Source organism: Ranitomeya variabilis, chromosome 6 (genome assembly GCF_051348905.1).
Source record: "Ranitomeya variabilis isolate aRanVar5 chromosome 6, aRanVar5.hap1, whole genome shotgun sequence".
Lineage (NCBI taxonomy): Eukaryota > Metazoa > Chordata > Amphibia > Anura > Dendrobatidae > Ranitomeya > Ranitomeya variabilis.
The window spans coordinates 100,627,336-100,643,112 of NC_135237.1; the positions used below are offsets into that span (position 1 = coordinate 100,627,336).

The 15,777-nt window shown below is 39.7% G+C and overlaps 1 protein-coding gene across 2 annotated transcripts in view; it reads right to left on the reverse strand.

Moving 5' to 3' along the window:
- Positions 1–226: 226 nt before the first annotated feature.
- The window catches only part of RFTN1 (raftlin, lipid raft linker 1), a 462,134-nt gene continuing 446,583 nt past the window's right edge, over positions 227–15,777 (reverse strand). For both annotated transcript variants that reach the window (XM_077268863.1, XM_077268864.1), the window contains 2 exons: positions 8,757–8,838; positions 227–2,334 (listed from right to left, as the gene is read on the reverse strand). In XM_077268863.1, coding sequence (XP_077124978.1) covers positions 1,888–2,334; positions 8,757–8,838 — 529 coding nt within the window. In that variant the 3' untranslated portion in view covers positions 227–1,887. The remainder of the gene's footprint in view (positions 2,335–8,756; positions 8,839–15,777) is intronic.

A 15,777-nucleotide genomic window follows, 5' to 3' on the forward strand; every position in this document is an offset into this window, starting at 1 on the left:
GGGCATCTTTTCTACTGGTAGCGCTGGTGTTTTCTTTTGTTATATTCATTATGTCTCATATCATGTCGGGTTTGGGAAGGAGATAGCAAAAGCCGGCAATTGAATTACCGGCTTTTATGATATCTAGCGCTGTATGAAATATAAATAAATAAATAAATATATATATATATATATATGTGTGTCTCACATATATATATATACATATATATATATATATATATATATCTATTCTATGTGTAGACATTTATTCTACCTATTCTATTCTGTCAGTGTGATTTTACTGTACACCGCGCTGAATTGCTGGCTTTTCTATAGAACACCGCTGCGTATTTCTCGTAAGTCACACGCATGGTCCGTGTGTAATCCGTATTTTTCTCGCCCCCATAGACTTTCATTGGCAATTTTTTTGCGCAATACAGTGACAAACGCAGCATGCTGCGATTTTCTGCGGCCGTACAAGACCGTATAATATGGATCAGTAAAATACGGCAGATAGGAGCAGGGCCATAGAGAATCAATTTACCGTATGCAATCCGTATTTTCTGCACCTCTCATACGTCCGTAAGACACGCTAGTGTGACGCCGGCCTAACATTGATGCTTTTGGATGCTTTTCAAGTAATAAAAACTAATTCTATATGTGCGTATTACAATGTATAACGTATTTGTGCCCCTTTTATATTGTGAATTGTTAATTAACCTAAAGAGGTTGTCCACTACTTTTACATTGATGACCTTTTTGCCGATCAGCTGTTATTGGTTCCTGCCAGAAGTAATCAGTTGCTGAGCTGCTCCGCCTTCTGGTAGTGGCGGGGCCTGGTAATGCACATCCCCCTCCTATTCAAATCCAAAGGAGGCCGATGGGCAGTACTCCGCCACCGACACCGATAACAGCTGATCGGCGGGGATGCGGGTGTCAGACCCTGTATAAATACAGAAAATCAATAGGCTCCATAGAATATGGGACTTAAGTGTGGAGATCACATTGTTGAAAAATTTTCATATTGAATTTTACTTGTTTGTCATTGGTTTGGGTAAAGCAATAATTGAAACTGATAATAAAAGGCTCTTTTTTTCTGCCTTTTGGAAAATGTTATTTGAAGCTTTAATTCTAACAAAGTCCTCCTACAAAGAACAAACACAGTATGTGCTATAAGGCTGCATGTAACAATAATTACCGATTTCGGTATATAAGATAGCTAAATCTTTTCAATACAGAATATCTCTTTGTACAAAACAGTAAACAAAACTATATCAAAATAATATGAAGTGCAACTATATGCAAAACGCTGCATACAAAACAGTTCTGAATTTCACCTGTGCAGATAATTTAAGCATTCATATATCTATATAAATATATCTAAAATGTGATGAAGCAGGAAACATTACACGTTCTTTTACTTCTTTTATTCTAAGCTTTTCAATATTGCTAAGCCTGTTGTAGATCATGGAAATTGCGGCCATGCTCTAGGGATGGCTTAATAAATAAGTCCCAGCTTTTGCTATACTACCATCCTCAGAATCATCAGTAAAATTATATTTCCATAATGGCGGTTGAATGTCATTCAATAGATAAAGGCGTATAAGAACACCACATCTCTTCTGATGATGCCTATTACTACCTTAAACAGTTACAGTTCTGCCCCACCTACTGATTTTATCATTTTAACCATTTGGCAAAAAGACCTTTGTTTTGATTGAATGGTGGGTTCTAAAAGCATCTAAGATGTTTGCTTTTGACTACCAAGAATGCAAATTTCTCTGTGACTCTTGCTACCATAGGCTCATTAAATCTTCAGGACATCATAGTACAGAAAGAGCTGACGCATAATACTCTGCATGTACATCATCAGTGTCTCAAAGTGATCTGTAAATCTTATCACAGGTCTTAATTGATGTCCTCAACATTGAGATTTCCCATCAGTTGCGTATCAACATCACCTTCGACTGCACTGTCCTCAGCTTGCTTTCTATCACTTACAACCCCATCAGATGACTCTTCTTCCATAGTCTTAGTCCCATCAGATTCTTCATTCTTTATGTTTTCAGTTGATCCTTCCACTAATGGAGAAGGATTCTCTTTTGGCAATAATGGGGCTTCTTCAATTGCCTCATTATTTTGTTGGGTTATTACATCCTCCTGAAGACCATCAGTCTTTTGTAAGATATTGCCATCTAACTGGTGGTTCCCATGTATGTCTTCTGCATCATCAGCTTTTGTCTGCTCTTCGTTTCTCTTGTTTCGATCAGTATCATTGTCTTTAAAATTAACTTTTCCTTTTGCTTTCTTTGAATACTTGCTGCGTTTTTCATCTTTGGAAAACCTCAAGTGGAACTGAAATGGGCAAAAGCAGAAGCATAAACATTAATGGATAAAATGCCCCGTATTATATTAGGACTACAATTTGCATTGAAAGAACTTAACTTCAATTTTCATCTGTGATAAGCTACTAATGAAATAAATTATGGTATATCATGATCTCTACTCTATGGTTATGCCATGTATGGTAACACTGTCTGTCAATCTTGGCTGGATCTAATCTCACTGTGCCAAGAGACATACTAGACGCTGGCTGTACATTTCAATTAACAATACGACTCTTTGAAGATAGATCAAATTTGCTGTATGGATGGTGGAATTATCCAAACCAGAGATCAATGAGTAGCGCTAATGAAAAGTGATCATCTCCATCACCAACCCTTGGAGGAACAAGAATTAGCTTATTAAAACTAGATAGTATTTTATCTCACTTTTAACGTCGACACTTTGACTAATGTAAATAACCCCAAAAAGATAAAACGTAAAACCAAGTGAATCTATGATGTGTTCAGAAATAGGTAATATACATGAATAAGTCTATGCGGCTTGAATTTCACACAAGGCTTTTGTGCTAGTTTAACATTCTGCATATATTTCATGGAAAGGCAGGAACATGAATGCAATTTGCAAACCAAATGAATACCTCTTTAGTAGGAATAAATAAAAGCACAAGTTTTAGCTTCTCGTATAAACAATTTGATGAGCAGTTAAACGAATAGGCCACTTTGAAAGAAACAAATGATGGTTCCCTGTGTTCTTATTAAAAACATGAGAAACTAAAATACTCTTATTTCTGTCCAAAGATGTCCCGATAAAATCCTTAGTCCTGGCAGCTCCACTCCTGGCCCTGTGCGTGACACAAGAGTTGATTGATGTGTTATTTATAAGCTGAGTTTTTATGCACATTTTTTATGCTGAAAAAGGCCTTGCAGCTTATACTCGAGTGAGGGTCCACAAGAAGGAGGGGGAGAAGCAGCAGCGAAGCAGCAGGTCACAGGAGGCAGGAGCCGGCTGCTGCGGCTAAAGCCTGTGCCCGCTGCTAAAGAAAAATGAATATTCACTGCGCTGGCAGTGAATATTCATCTCTCTTTAATATTGGGCACAGTAGTTGCAGCTGCTGGCTTCCTGCAGTGGCTTGGCGATCACGTGTGCCAGCTACTTAAGGGAATAAATATTCACTGCCCTCCACTCCCATGGGCGTGGAGGGCAGTGAATATTCATTCCCTTTAGTAGAGGGCACCCGTGAAAGTCCGGATGCTGCAGGAATCCGGTGGCTACTACTACTGTGCTCGCTATTAAAGAGCAATGAATACTCACTGCCCTCCACGCATATAGTCCTGCTGCGGAGAGTGGCGAATATTCCGGCAGCTGTGCTCTGCTTGTAGGCAGTGCATGACGTCCCTGCCATGTCCTGCTTACAAACAAACATACAGCAACTGCTGGCACCAGAACAAGATGCAGCGAGGGAGCGAAGGAAGGTAAGTAGGATGGTTTCATTTTTTTAAAGTTTTTCTGATGGGGTGCCATGCAAACCAGGATAGGGATGAGAGGGCCATGCATACAAGGATAGGGATGAGGAGCCATGCATACCAGCATAGGGATGAGGAGGCCATGCATACAAGGATAGGGATGAGGAGCCATGCATACCAGCATAGGGATGAGGAGGCCATGCGTACAAAGATGGGGATGAGGAGGCCACGCATACCAGGATAGGGATGAGGAGCCATGCATACAAAGATGGGGATGAGGAGGCCATGCATACAAAGATGGGGATGAGGAGGCCATGCATACCAGGATAGGGATGAGGGGACAATATGCACCCGGCTTATACTCGAGTCAATAAGTTTTCCCATTTTTTTGTGGTAAAATTAGGTGCTTCAGCTTATAATCAGGTCGGCTTATACTCAAGTATATAAGGTAATGAATTTAATTATTCACTTTGACACAAAGTAACACCTAGCTTCAAGTGATTCCTACAGAATAGAAACTACAATACTTTATATTAACAGTGCAGCTACATGTTCATCTCCAGGTATGAAAAGGCACAATTTGTTCTTGTAGGTGCCATTATACATCTATATAAATACCTTTAGGCAGTGGTTGCCTACATTTCAGAATATTAACAATATCTGATAATTCTGTTGTATTTCAATGTGAGATTAAAGGAAATAACAAAAGCACAGTTTGGGATTTTTGCTATACAGTGTAATTTAGCTATTTTTTTTAACTCCATGTTTGCACATGAAAAAAGAAACTCTAAAAATTATGAAGCTAAATGATTAAAGGGAGTCTGTCAGCAGGTTTGTGTTGCCTCATCAGAGCAGAATGATGTAGGTAAAGAGATCATAAATCCAACGATGTATCACTTAGATTACTGGGTGCAGCAGTTATGATACAATCAGAGTTCTTAGGTGCAGCATGAAGCAAAAATCAGAAGGACAACCCTGCTCACACCAGGCTCTCTATGTACAATGTCTATTGACAATGAGCTGCTTATCACAGGAGAAGCGGAATAAGTCTAGTTAGCGCGTGCCAGCTAGTCACAGCAATGATAGTGTCCTAGTGATAAAACTTTAACCCATGATTTCCTACTGTGAAAACATTCATTTTACAAACACAACACAAAAAATTGGACCTAATTATAAAAATTATAATATCTTAGTTGCTAGAAGCTAAAGATTAGGCGTCCCAAAAAAAGGACATTGGTAGATAATGGGTTAATTGTAAGTAAACAACAGCACACAGCTTTATAAGTGACAAATCATTGAAATCTGTGTTTTAGCACCTACCTGATGCTGTCCTCAGATTACATAGAAAAAATCTGCTGACAGATTCTATTTAAACAAAGTTGTACTTAAAACTATAGTGCTAATAGGTAGATATTCCCTTCTATTTTGTTCCTATCAACATATTTTTATGTAAACAAAACAGGTTTTCACATGAACACCAACCAGAAAAAATCATTTAGACATCATAGAAGTGGCTTCTATTTGGGTGATACGCAGTTTTCTTCTACTACAAGGATGTATTTTCTTATCTGTATGACCATAACATAATACAACCAGCACGTAACAGCCCCTGAAGAATGAAATGCAAAGTGATGCACAGCATTCCCCAGCAAAATCAGCAGTTACAGGGGATGTCAGGAGCAGGACCTGTAGGGAATGAAATCTAAAAAATGGTTCTTTGGCAAGACCACCACTCTATGTCAGAAGTGATAACAATATTCAGGAAATGAATAGTATTCGAGTGACTTTAGTAGATGTAGCGGTATATCATAGAAAACAAACTTATAGGTTTGTTTCCTTTTCATTGCAGGTGTAACACCGACCTCACAGCTCTGCAATGTGGACTGCAAAATCACCTTAAAGGAGGTGTTTCTAGTGAACATCAGCTCCTACGCACAGTATGATCCCCCCCTACTCTTCGTTCCCTGTTCAGATGATGCTCTGCACGCTATGTGCACTGATGCTGCACTCAACAGATGCGATCTAATGACATGACTGCGACAACACTCAGATGCACATGCTGAATGGTGGAGCTGGGAGCTGACGACTCCCTGTTACATCATTGAATTCAACTTTATTTGCATACTGAGGTCGAAGATATCATTGATATTGACACACCAAGGGAGAGGCATTTCAGGATTGCCACTATTAGTTCATCGCATCATACATCAAATCTGCACCATTTAAACTTTATGCAGCTGCATAGAAATAACACGCTTGATGCCAAGCATTTCTATAAAAAGATCTCAGAAGTCTAACAAAAAGCCATTATCCACATTAAACAAATGCTATATGGAGCAAAGACGCTCTGGTATATTGTTTTATTTTTCACTTCTACATTATTTTACAGATCTATGGTTCCGGTCCCAGGGTGTGATAACGTCGTGGTCACATGACCGTGACGTCAAGGCAGGTCCTTCTCGCGCAGACGCGCAGGACCTGTGATGATGTCGCGGTCACATGGCCGTGACGTCATGGCAGGTCCTTGTCGCATACCATCCTTAGCACCGGAACCTGCCGCTTGCATAGACCGGACACCGGAGCGTCGCGAGGAGCGGGAAAGGCGGCGGAAGGTGAGTATATAATGATTTTTTATTTTTTTAATTATTTTTAACATTAGATGTTTTTACTATTGAGGCTGCATAGGCAGCATCAATAGTAAAAACTTGGTCACACAGGGTTAATAGCGGCAGTAACGGAGTGAGTTACACGTGGCATAACGCGATCCGTTACCGCTGGCATTAACCCTGTGTGAGCCGTGACTGCGGGGAGTATGGAGCGGGCGCCGGGCACTGACTGCAAGGGAGTAGGGAGGGACTAATCAGACTGTGACCGTCGCTGATTGGTCGCGGCAGCCATGACAGGCAGCTGGCGAGACCAATCAGCGACTTGGATTCCATGACAGAGGCCGCGACCAATGAATATCCGTGACAGAAAGAAAGACAGACAGAAGGACAGACAGAAAGACGGAAGTGACCCTTAGACAATTATATAGTAGATGTTGTTTTTTTTCTGAGCATGTGAAAATGTCCTTTTATAAAACTGTAAACTTCTGTAAACTGGAAGCTAAAAATGCCATGGTTTCCCAGCACATTATTTTCAAGAACTGACTGTGCACTTCTATGCAATATAACCCACTACTTGACATATGTCATTGTAACAGGATATTCAATGTTAGGGCTCTTTAGTAGAAGCATAGGTACCAGGCTCATTCACATAGAGGGGTTCACCTGGACCAACTGCACTGCAACTGTACTGATATGCACCCATGGTCTCCCTTCCCTACCACTCTACATTCTGCGGTTCGCAAGTTGCTTTAGACCTGGAGCTTACAGAATGGCAGGAGCATGCCCAGAAAGTCAGGATCCCATCACAGGTGAAGTGATGATGTCACTATGTCACTCAGTTTGTGATTGCACCGTGGAACGCTGACTGTGCCGATGCACTATCCAGGAACCAGAGTTAGATGGATATACAGTGTTTATTTTCTTCAGTTAGTACTTCCATGGGCTGTGGGGTTATTATATTGTATGGAGAGGACTGTAGGGGTCATTTTACTATGTGGAGTGGTATGAGAGCACCATAGTGTGTGGGGGCAGTGGGGTCCATCATCCTGTGTATGAAGGGTGTTGAAGGGAAAGACTTACTGTGTGGGGGGCTCTGGGGACGACTTCATTCAATGTGGGAGCCTTCAAAAGGTGAGTGTGGAGTATTTGTAGGCTTGTCATACTATGTGTGAGACACTGTAGGGGCATCATACTCTGTAGGGAGGGATGTGGGGACATCATAATATGAAGGAGCTGTGAAGCATCACACTGTGTGAGAAGTACTGTGAAGAGAGTGTCTGGAGGTCTGTGGGGCCATCATACTGTGTGGGTGATGTGGAGGCCATCATACTAAGTGTAGGGGTGCTGTTGGCGCCACAATACTAAGTGGAGAGGGCTGTAGGGCCATCATACTGCATGGTGAGAGCTGTGTGTGGATGGCTGTTGGGACCATCATACTATATGGTAGTCTATGGGGGCCATAAATCTGTGTTGGGGCATCATACTGCATGAGGGAAAAGTGGAGGCCATCATTTTGTGTAGGTATGTAGGGGGCTGTGGGGACATCATACTGTGTGGGGTCATTTTACCTGGGAGGGCTGTGGGGGCTATCATACTGTGCGGTTAGATTGGAGGCCATCATACTGTGTGGGGCTGTCATACCACGGGGAGACTGTGGGTGCCATCATACTATGTGGGGAGGGCTGTGAGGGCATCAAGCGGTATGAGGAGGTCATCATACTTTGTGGAGATGGCTGTGGGGTGAGACTGTGGGGGCCATCATACTTAGGGATATAATACGGATAGTGTGTGGAGAAACTGTAATGGGCATCATACTGCAACGCAGGCAACCCCCACATGTGTTGTGGCTGAATAACAGCCATGAGACATGCAGCCATTGGGACGCGAACATATTATTCAAGCACTCCCAAGATACTTGGATAGCACCCGAGTATGCTCGGATATCACCTTATCCGAGCACGTTCGCTAATCACTAGTATCTACCACTATACGTCAACATACGGTAATGAGTGTTGGTCTTTGTATAGTCATTTACACTTAAGTAACAGCATGGTCAGCCGCTGAGGTTACTTTTTCTCCACTATCATCAGGCTACACTAGCACAGTTGTAAATATGGCTACCTAGATTAGGGGCCGACTTAGATGTGTTTTGACCACCCTGTGCTGAATCCCTCACTACATCTTTACGTTGGTGTATGTGGAACAGGAACTTTTGACTTCCTTGTACACCAAGGCCTGAGAGTAACTGCTACCCTAATATCTCTTAAAGCTATTCCACATCTATGAAAATATTAACTGGTATCTGGTATGCTATGGTATACCTTCTCATCTTCGCACAATGTCCTAAATTAACTTCTATTACCTTTGGTTCCTTCTTCTTGTTCTTATGGGGCAGTGTTGGTCTCTGCATGAACACAATTTGCTTGGTAGTCACATTGCCATCCCTGGAAAAAGAGATTAATGAATGAATAAAATGTTTTATCAGTCACCACAATGCAAATGTCACCCAGCCGTTTGCCATTAACCATGTGTCATGAATTTCCATTTAGATTAAACTCATACTATGCAGAAATGGTGACAACTGGGATTGAGAAAATCCTCCAGAAGGTTACAAGTGGAACACAATTTATTTCCAAAATATGTGCACAGATGTATGAATCCCTAGCTATCTATGCCAGGAGCCCATTATGTAACAGGTTACCCTTGAAGGAAATCGTAATGAGCATAACCTATTCCTCTGACTGCCATGTCAAGTATTACTCAAATATATAAATGAAATTTGAAGCAAGAAGTACCATCTTATTTCCTACTCCGAAATTGTAATTTATAGATCACCTCTCGCATGTCAAACCAACACATCATACTTGTCTACAGCCTAAAGCAGGAAGCACAATGCAAACTAGAAGACCAAACACGGCACATACATAGTTTTTTTTTTTTGCATAACTGACCATGTACATCTCCTTAGAAGGTGTGGGGATAGAGTTCAAATGCTTAAAAAAAGAATTGATGTGGATTTCTATATCTAATACTTCAAGACCTAATGGCCTCAATGTGGAGCATATAATAAATTGTATCCTATAATGAAGTATTTGCTTACCCCTATCCCTCCAGTTACCTCTATCCCTCTAGTTACCCTTATTCTTCTAGTGTCCCTTCTTGGAATTGTGTTTTAACACCACATACAGCTGCTTCTCACAAAATTAGAAAATCATCAAAAAGTTAATTTATTTCAGTTCTTCAAAACAAAAAGTGAAATTCATATATTAGATATAGTCATTAAAACAGAGTGATCTATTTCAAGTGTTTATTTCTGTTAATGTTGATGATTATGACTTACAGCCAATGAACACCCAACAATCATTATCTCAGTGTGAGGAGATCCACAAGGAGTGGACTGCTGCTGGAGTCATTGCTTCAAGAGCCACCACACGTACAATACAGAGCAAAAGTTTGGACACACCTTCTCATTAAAAGATTTTTCTGTATTTTCATGACTATGAAAATTGTAAATTCACACTGAAGGCATCAAAACTATGAATTAACACATGTGGAATTATATACTTAACAAAAAAGTGTGAAACACTACAGACCTACAGGGTGAGACATCTGAGCTATATTTAATTATTATATTTTCACCTTGTGTTTGCCTGCATAATTAAGCACTATTGCACTTTACCTTTACAATGTGATACTATAATACCTTCACTTACAGTTATTTTTAATGTACCATATGCACATGATCAAATATCTGTATATTCACCTTTTATATGTATGTTTAGAATATTGTATAATCACCTTCCTAATCACTTTGCCTTTAAATATATGGTATTTGCATCCTATCACTGCTTGACAAAGGTTCATATATCCGAACCGAAACACTGCCACTGTCATTATGGGCTAATAATTTTTGCTTGGTGTGCTGCCTCCATATGTTACTATATACTAAAGCTGGTGTAGGTACATTTCTACTGACTCTACAGCGCTGAATATATATATGTTTTCCCACCTACAAGGAATGGAGAGGTCTGTAATTTTTATTAAATGTGAGAGACAGAATCTAAGGCTGCTGTGACACTTGCAACTGCAATGCGAGAAACTCGCGCCTCAATACCTGGCACTGCCGTCGGCACTCGGGACCGGAGCATTCAACTTCATAGAAATACATGCAGCCACACACTCCGGTCCCGAGTGCCGGCGGCAGTGCCGGGTATTGAGGCGCGAGTTTCTCGCATTGCAGTTGCAAGTGTGACACCGGCCTAAAAATAGAAACCAGAAAATCACACAATATGATTTTTAAATGATTAAATTGCATTTTATTGCATGAAATAAGTATTTGACAATTTGCCAACCAGCAAGAATCCTTGCTCTCACAGACCTGTTAGTTTTTCTTTAAGAAGCCCTTCTAATCTGCTCTCATTACTTGTATTAACTGCACCAGTTTGAACTTGTTACTTGTATAAAAGACACCTGTCCACACAATCAATCACATTCCAACCTCTACACCACGTCCAAGACAAAGGAGCTGTCTAAGGACATAAGGGACAAAATTGGAGACCCGCGCAAGGCTGGGATGGGCTACAATAGACAATTATTAGAAAATGGAAGAAACACAAGATAACTGTCAGTCTTCCTCAGTCTGGGGGCTCCATGCAAGATGTCACCTAGTGGGGTAAGGATGATTCTGAGAAAGGTCAGGAATCAGCCCAGAACTACATGGGAGGACCTGAACAATGACCTGACGAGACCTGGGGCCACAGTCGCCAACTTTACCATTAGTAACACACTACGCTAACATGGATTAAAATCCTGCAGGGCATGCAAGGTCCCCCTGATCACGCCAGCACATCTCCAGGCCCATTTGAAGTTCGCCAATGACCATCTGAATGATTCAGAGGAGGCATGGGAGAAGGTCTTGTGGTCAGATGAGACCAAAATAGAACTTTTTGGAATCAACTCCACTCGCCGTGTTTGGAGGAAAAAGAAGAATGAGTCCAACCCCAAGAACACCATCCAAACTGTGAAGCATGGTGGGGGAAAATAATACTTTGGGGGTGCTTTTCTGCAAAGGGGACAGGATGACTGCACTGTATTGAAGGGAGGATGGATGGGGTATGTATTGCAAGATTTTGTCCAACAACCTCCTTCCCTCAGTAAAAACATTGAAGATGGGTTGTGGCTGGGTCTTCCAGCATGACAATGACACAAAACACACAGCCAGGGCAACTAAGGAGTGGTCAGTAAGAAGCATTTCAAGGTCCTGGAGTGGCCTTGCCAGTCTCCAGACCTGAACTCAATAGAAAATCTTTGTAGGGAGCTGAAACTCAATGTTTCCCAGTGACAGCCCCCAAACCTGAAAGGTCTGAATGGAGGAGTGGACCAAAATTCCTGCTGTAAGTGTGTGCAAACTTGGTCAAGAACTAAAGGAAACATCGGACCTCTGTAATTGCAAACACAGGTTTCTGTACCAAATATTAAGTTTTGATTTCCAATTGTATCAAATACTTATTTCATGCTATAAAATGCAAATTAATTATGTAAAAATCATGCAATGTGATTTGGGGGATTTTTTTAAGATTCTGTTTCTCACAGTTGAAGTGCACATACGATAAAAATTACAAACCTCTGCAAAATTGTCAGTGTATCAAATATATATATGTATATACATACACTTATATATATACATATGGTACATACATATACACAGACACACACTTTTGTGGGAGCTACTAGTTGCCTGCATTATACACAGCTATTACACTGCATCTGCTTCATTCTATTTATGTTACACAAAAAATTGTGTCAATTCCGTTATCTCTTATAATTACTCTGACATTGCAATGAAAGATATTAGCTGTATGCAAAATATCTACACTTATTCTTCTTATTATTAATAATAATAATAATAATAATAATAATAATAATAATAGCAGTGAACATTTAAAGGGGTTGACCCTTTTTCAGAAAACTTTTGCAGACTGGCTCATTTAGTTATAAAAAAAAACAAATCATGCTTTACTTAGCCTACCTGGATCCAATGCTGTGTCTCTGATGCCACTCTGGTGCATGTGTATAGACTGCCGTGGTGGCGTCACGTCAACATTGCTTCAGCCAATCATTGACCTCAGAGGCCCTGCCAAAGAGATTGTCTGCAGCGCTGTCGATGTAACGTCAAGTTTACAGTGAAACAACAGAGACAGGGGTAGCAGCAGAGACACAGCATGGGGACCTGGGCAGGGTAAGTAAAGATTTTTTTTTCACAAAGAACTGAGCTGGCAGGGAGAAGCTTTCTGAAATGAGAAAACTCGTTTAATTAAATACTACAAAACATATGGAAGTGAAAATCTTCCTAAGGGCAGTTTGACATGTCCAACATTCACAATCTGCGTACGGAGCACAATGTCGGGTCCAGATACGGTCCTGCTGACCCAAACTCAACAGCCTAATAAGCAGCCAGGAGACCTGCGGCCGGTTTGGACATTGAGGTCTGTATTCGGAGCAGGAATGTCAGAAGTGTGAGACTTACCTGAGAACCTCTTTACCTATCACATAAAGCAGCTGTTTTGTGAGCAATTTCCAAATATAAAGATAGCATATTCACAAATGTATATCTTACAATCTAGATCAATTCTAATTATTCAGCAGGGGGAAAACTAATTCAACAATGGCTTGATATTCATACGTAACAAAAAAAATCAAAGAAATGAGCCAGAACATAAGTTGGTATATGTGCAATGTGTAGGAGCACATTCACACTGTAGCCATGTAACAAACCATGTAGTAAGTAAATAGTAGTAGTACATGTAAATAACATAGGTAAACACTATTTTGATCAAAAAAAGCGTAAAAGCCATCCCACCGCAACAAGATGTACCCCAATCCAGATGATCCTCTAGTCTTAAAACCTCACCTTTTTTCAGCCAACCTCAATATAGATGGATGGCGTTTACACTTCTTCAATCAAAATAGTGTTAACTAAGCACTCTAAGTTATTTACATGTACTATTATTATTTACTATTATTATTTACTCATTACAGGATGTGTGTGTATGTATATATATATATATATATATATATATATATATATATATATACATATACATATATACATACAGGGTGGGCCATTTATATGGATACACCTAAATAAAATGGGAATGGTTGGTGATATCAACTTCCTGTTTGTGGCACATTAGTATATGGGAGGGGGAAAACTTTTCAAGATGGGTGATGATCATGGCGGCCATTTTGGATCCAACTTTATTTTTTCCAATGGAAAGAGGGTCATGTGAAATCAAACTTATTGAGAATTTCACAAGAAAAACAATGGTGTGCTTGGTTTTAACATAGCTTTATTCTTTCGTGAGTTATTTACAAGTTTATGACCACTTATAAAATGTGTTCAAAGTGCTGCCCGTTGTGTTGGATTGTCAATGCAACCCTCTTCTCCCACTCTTGACACACTGATAGCAACACCGCAGAAGAAATGCTAGCACAGGCTTCCAGTATTATCCGTTGTTAAGCGTTTAACCTATATAGCTTCCCATGGGCAAATGTCTGTACAGTGGGGCCTGTGTCCTGCTCTGCCTTCATCTATACTTACATTTTTTTTAATCAAAATAGTGTTAACTAAGTACTCTATGTTATTTGCATGAACTATTACTATTTACATACTACACAGTAGATGATCATTTTGCTTTTATATTATGTTTTGTCTATATAAAGAAAATGTTCACATTTGCATTAAAGCATGTTTATATTAAAGGGGGTTGTCTGATATAATTAAAATGACACAGATAATACTACGCCTGGCTATGGGCTGTGTCTGTTACTGAAGCTCAGTTTCCATCACGTGAATGGGGCACAGCCTATATACAGGATGGTGCTGTTGGGGAACTGACTGTTTTTTTATATTCTCATAAACCCCTTTATAATTGATGTCTGTTCTAAGGACTATTTGTTCAACCCTTAAAACTAAAGCATAAAAAACAATTATGTTCATGATTTTGTGTCTCTTGCAAAATACATTCACATTTACAGCAATTCAAAGTTTCCAATACAATGCCATTGCTACGACTACATCAAGAACATAATGCAAAAAAGAAGTAGAATTTTTCAGAAAAGGTAAAATCTCAATTCATAGCTTTAGCTGTCTGATTGTAAAATGGTATAATGTGAGTTTCAATTACTTTTTTTTAATAATTTTAGACCTTTCTAATTTCATGCTGGATTTTCCTTCATTATTTATACCCAGTGGGCTAAAGCAAAATCTGCAGTTTTACAATAAATGCCTACTGATACTAAATGAGGACAATATTCTTCTCTTATGTTAGCTGAATGGAAATGGATGTCTAGCAGCATCTCTCTTTCCCTGCAGGGATGCTTAGAAGATGGAAATGAAAAGCTTAAAAATGGTAGAAAGTCGCTGTCATATGATAATGCTGATATGTTGCCTTCAATGATGTCACAATGTCATGATAACAAGTGATTGAGGCAGCAAAGTTCATTCTGAAGGGTTATTCGGAACATAGATCATCAGGAGCGTACCTGCTTCTCTGCCTTTCGCCTTCCTGATTGCCGGGAGGCCGATGCTCCTGATGATTGACAGTTCTCTGATTATCGTGCGTTCTCCAATGCTGTGAGCAGAAGCAGCTTGCCTCTGCAGCATTGAAGGAGCAAAGTGGTCCTGAAGGTGGCTGGATCCAGCAATTTCAGATGAGTTCCTTACGTAGGAAACAATCTACTGATAAGAAACTGCAGAGGTGGCAGGTAACCTAGGCAATCAGTAGTAAACTATAAAAGTCAAAACCGCCACCTTAGGATTTTTAATAATTGGTAATTTGCAAAGTTCATTGTTTTTACAAGCACTTTTCAATTTTAACTATTTACAATAATCCTATAAGAGCACGACGCTATTGGCCCAGGAGAAGCATGGGCTTTGAAAGATAATCATGTAGCATATCCTTTTTTTTATATCAATTCACATGAGTTGTTTAAGCCAGGTGACACCATTACAACAATAAACTAATAGATAAATGTTACAATTTATTATTAAATCAACTTGATACAGTGCTCAGCATAAATGAGTACATCCCCTTTAAAAAGTAAGATTTTAACCAATATCTCACTGAACAAAAAGAACAATTTCCAAATTTTTGATGAGATTGAGTTTTATAGAATATTTGTTTCACTGATAACATGAAAGTAAAAGGTAATGATATAACTTTCCTTACAAAATCTTCAGTTTTACTCAAATTGGCTTATGCAAATATGAATACACTCCACATCAAAAACTACTTTTGATTTGCTGATTAAAGATATTTGGAATGACACATTTCTTTATTGTTTTCTATTATCGTAGAACCCCTTTAAGTGCAGGGTTCTGT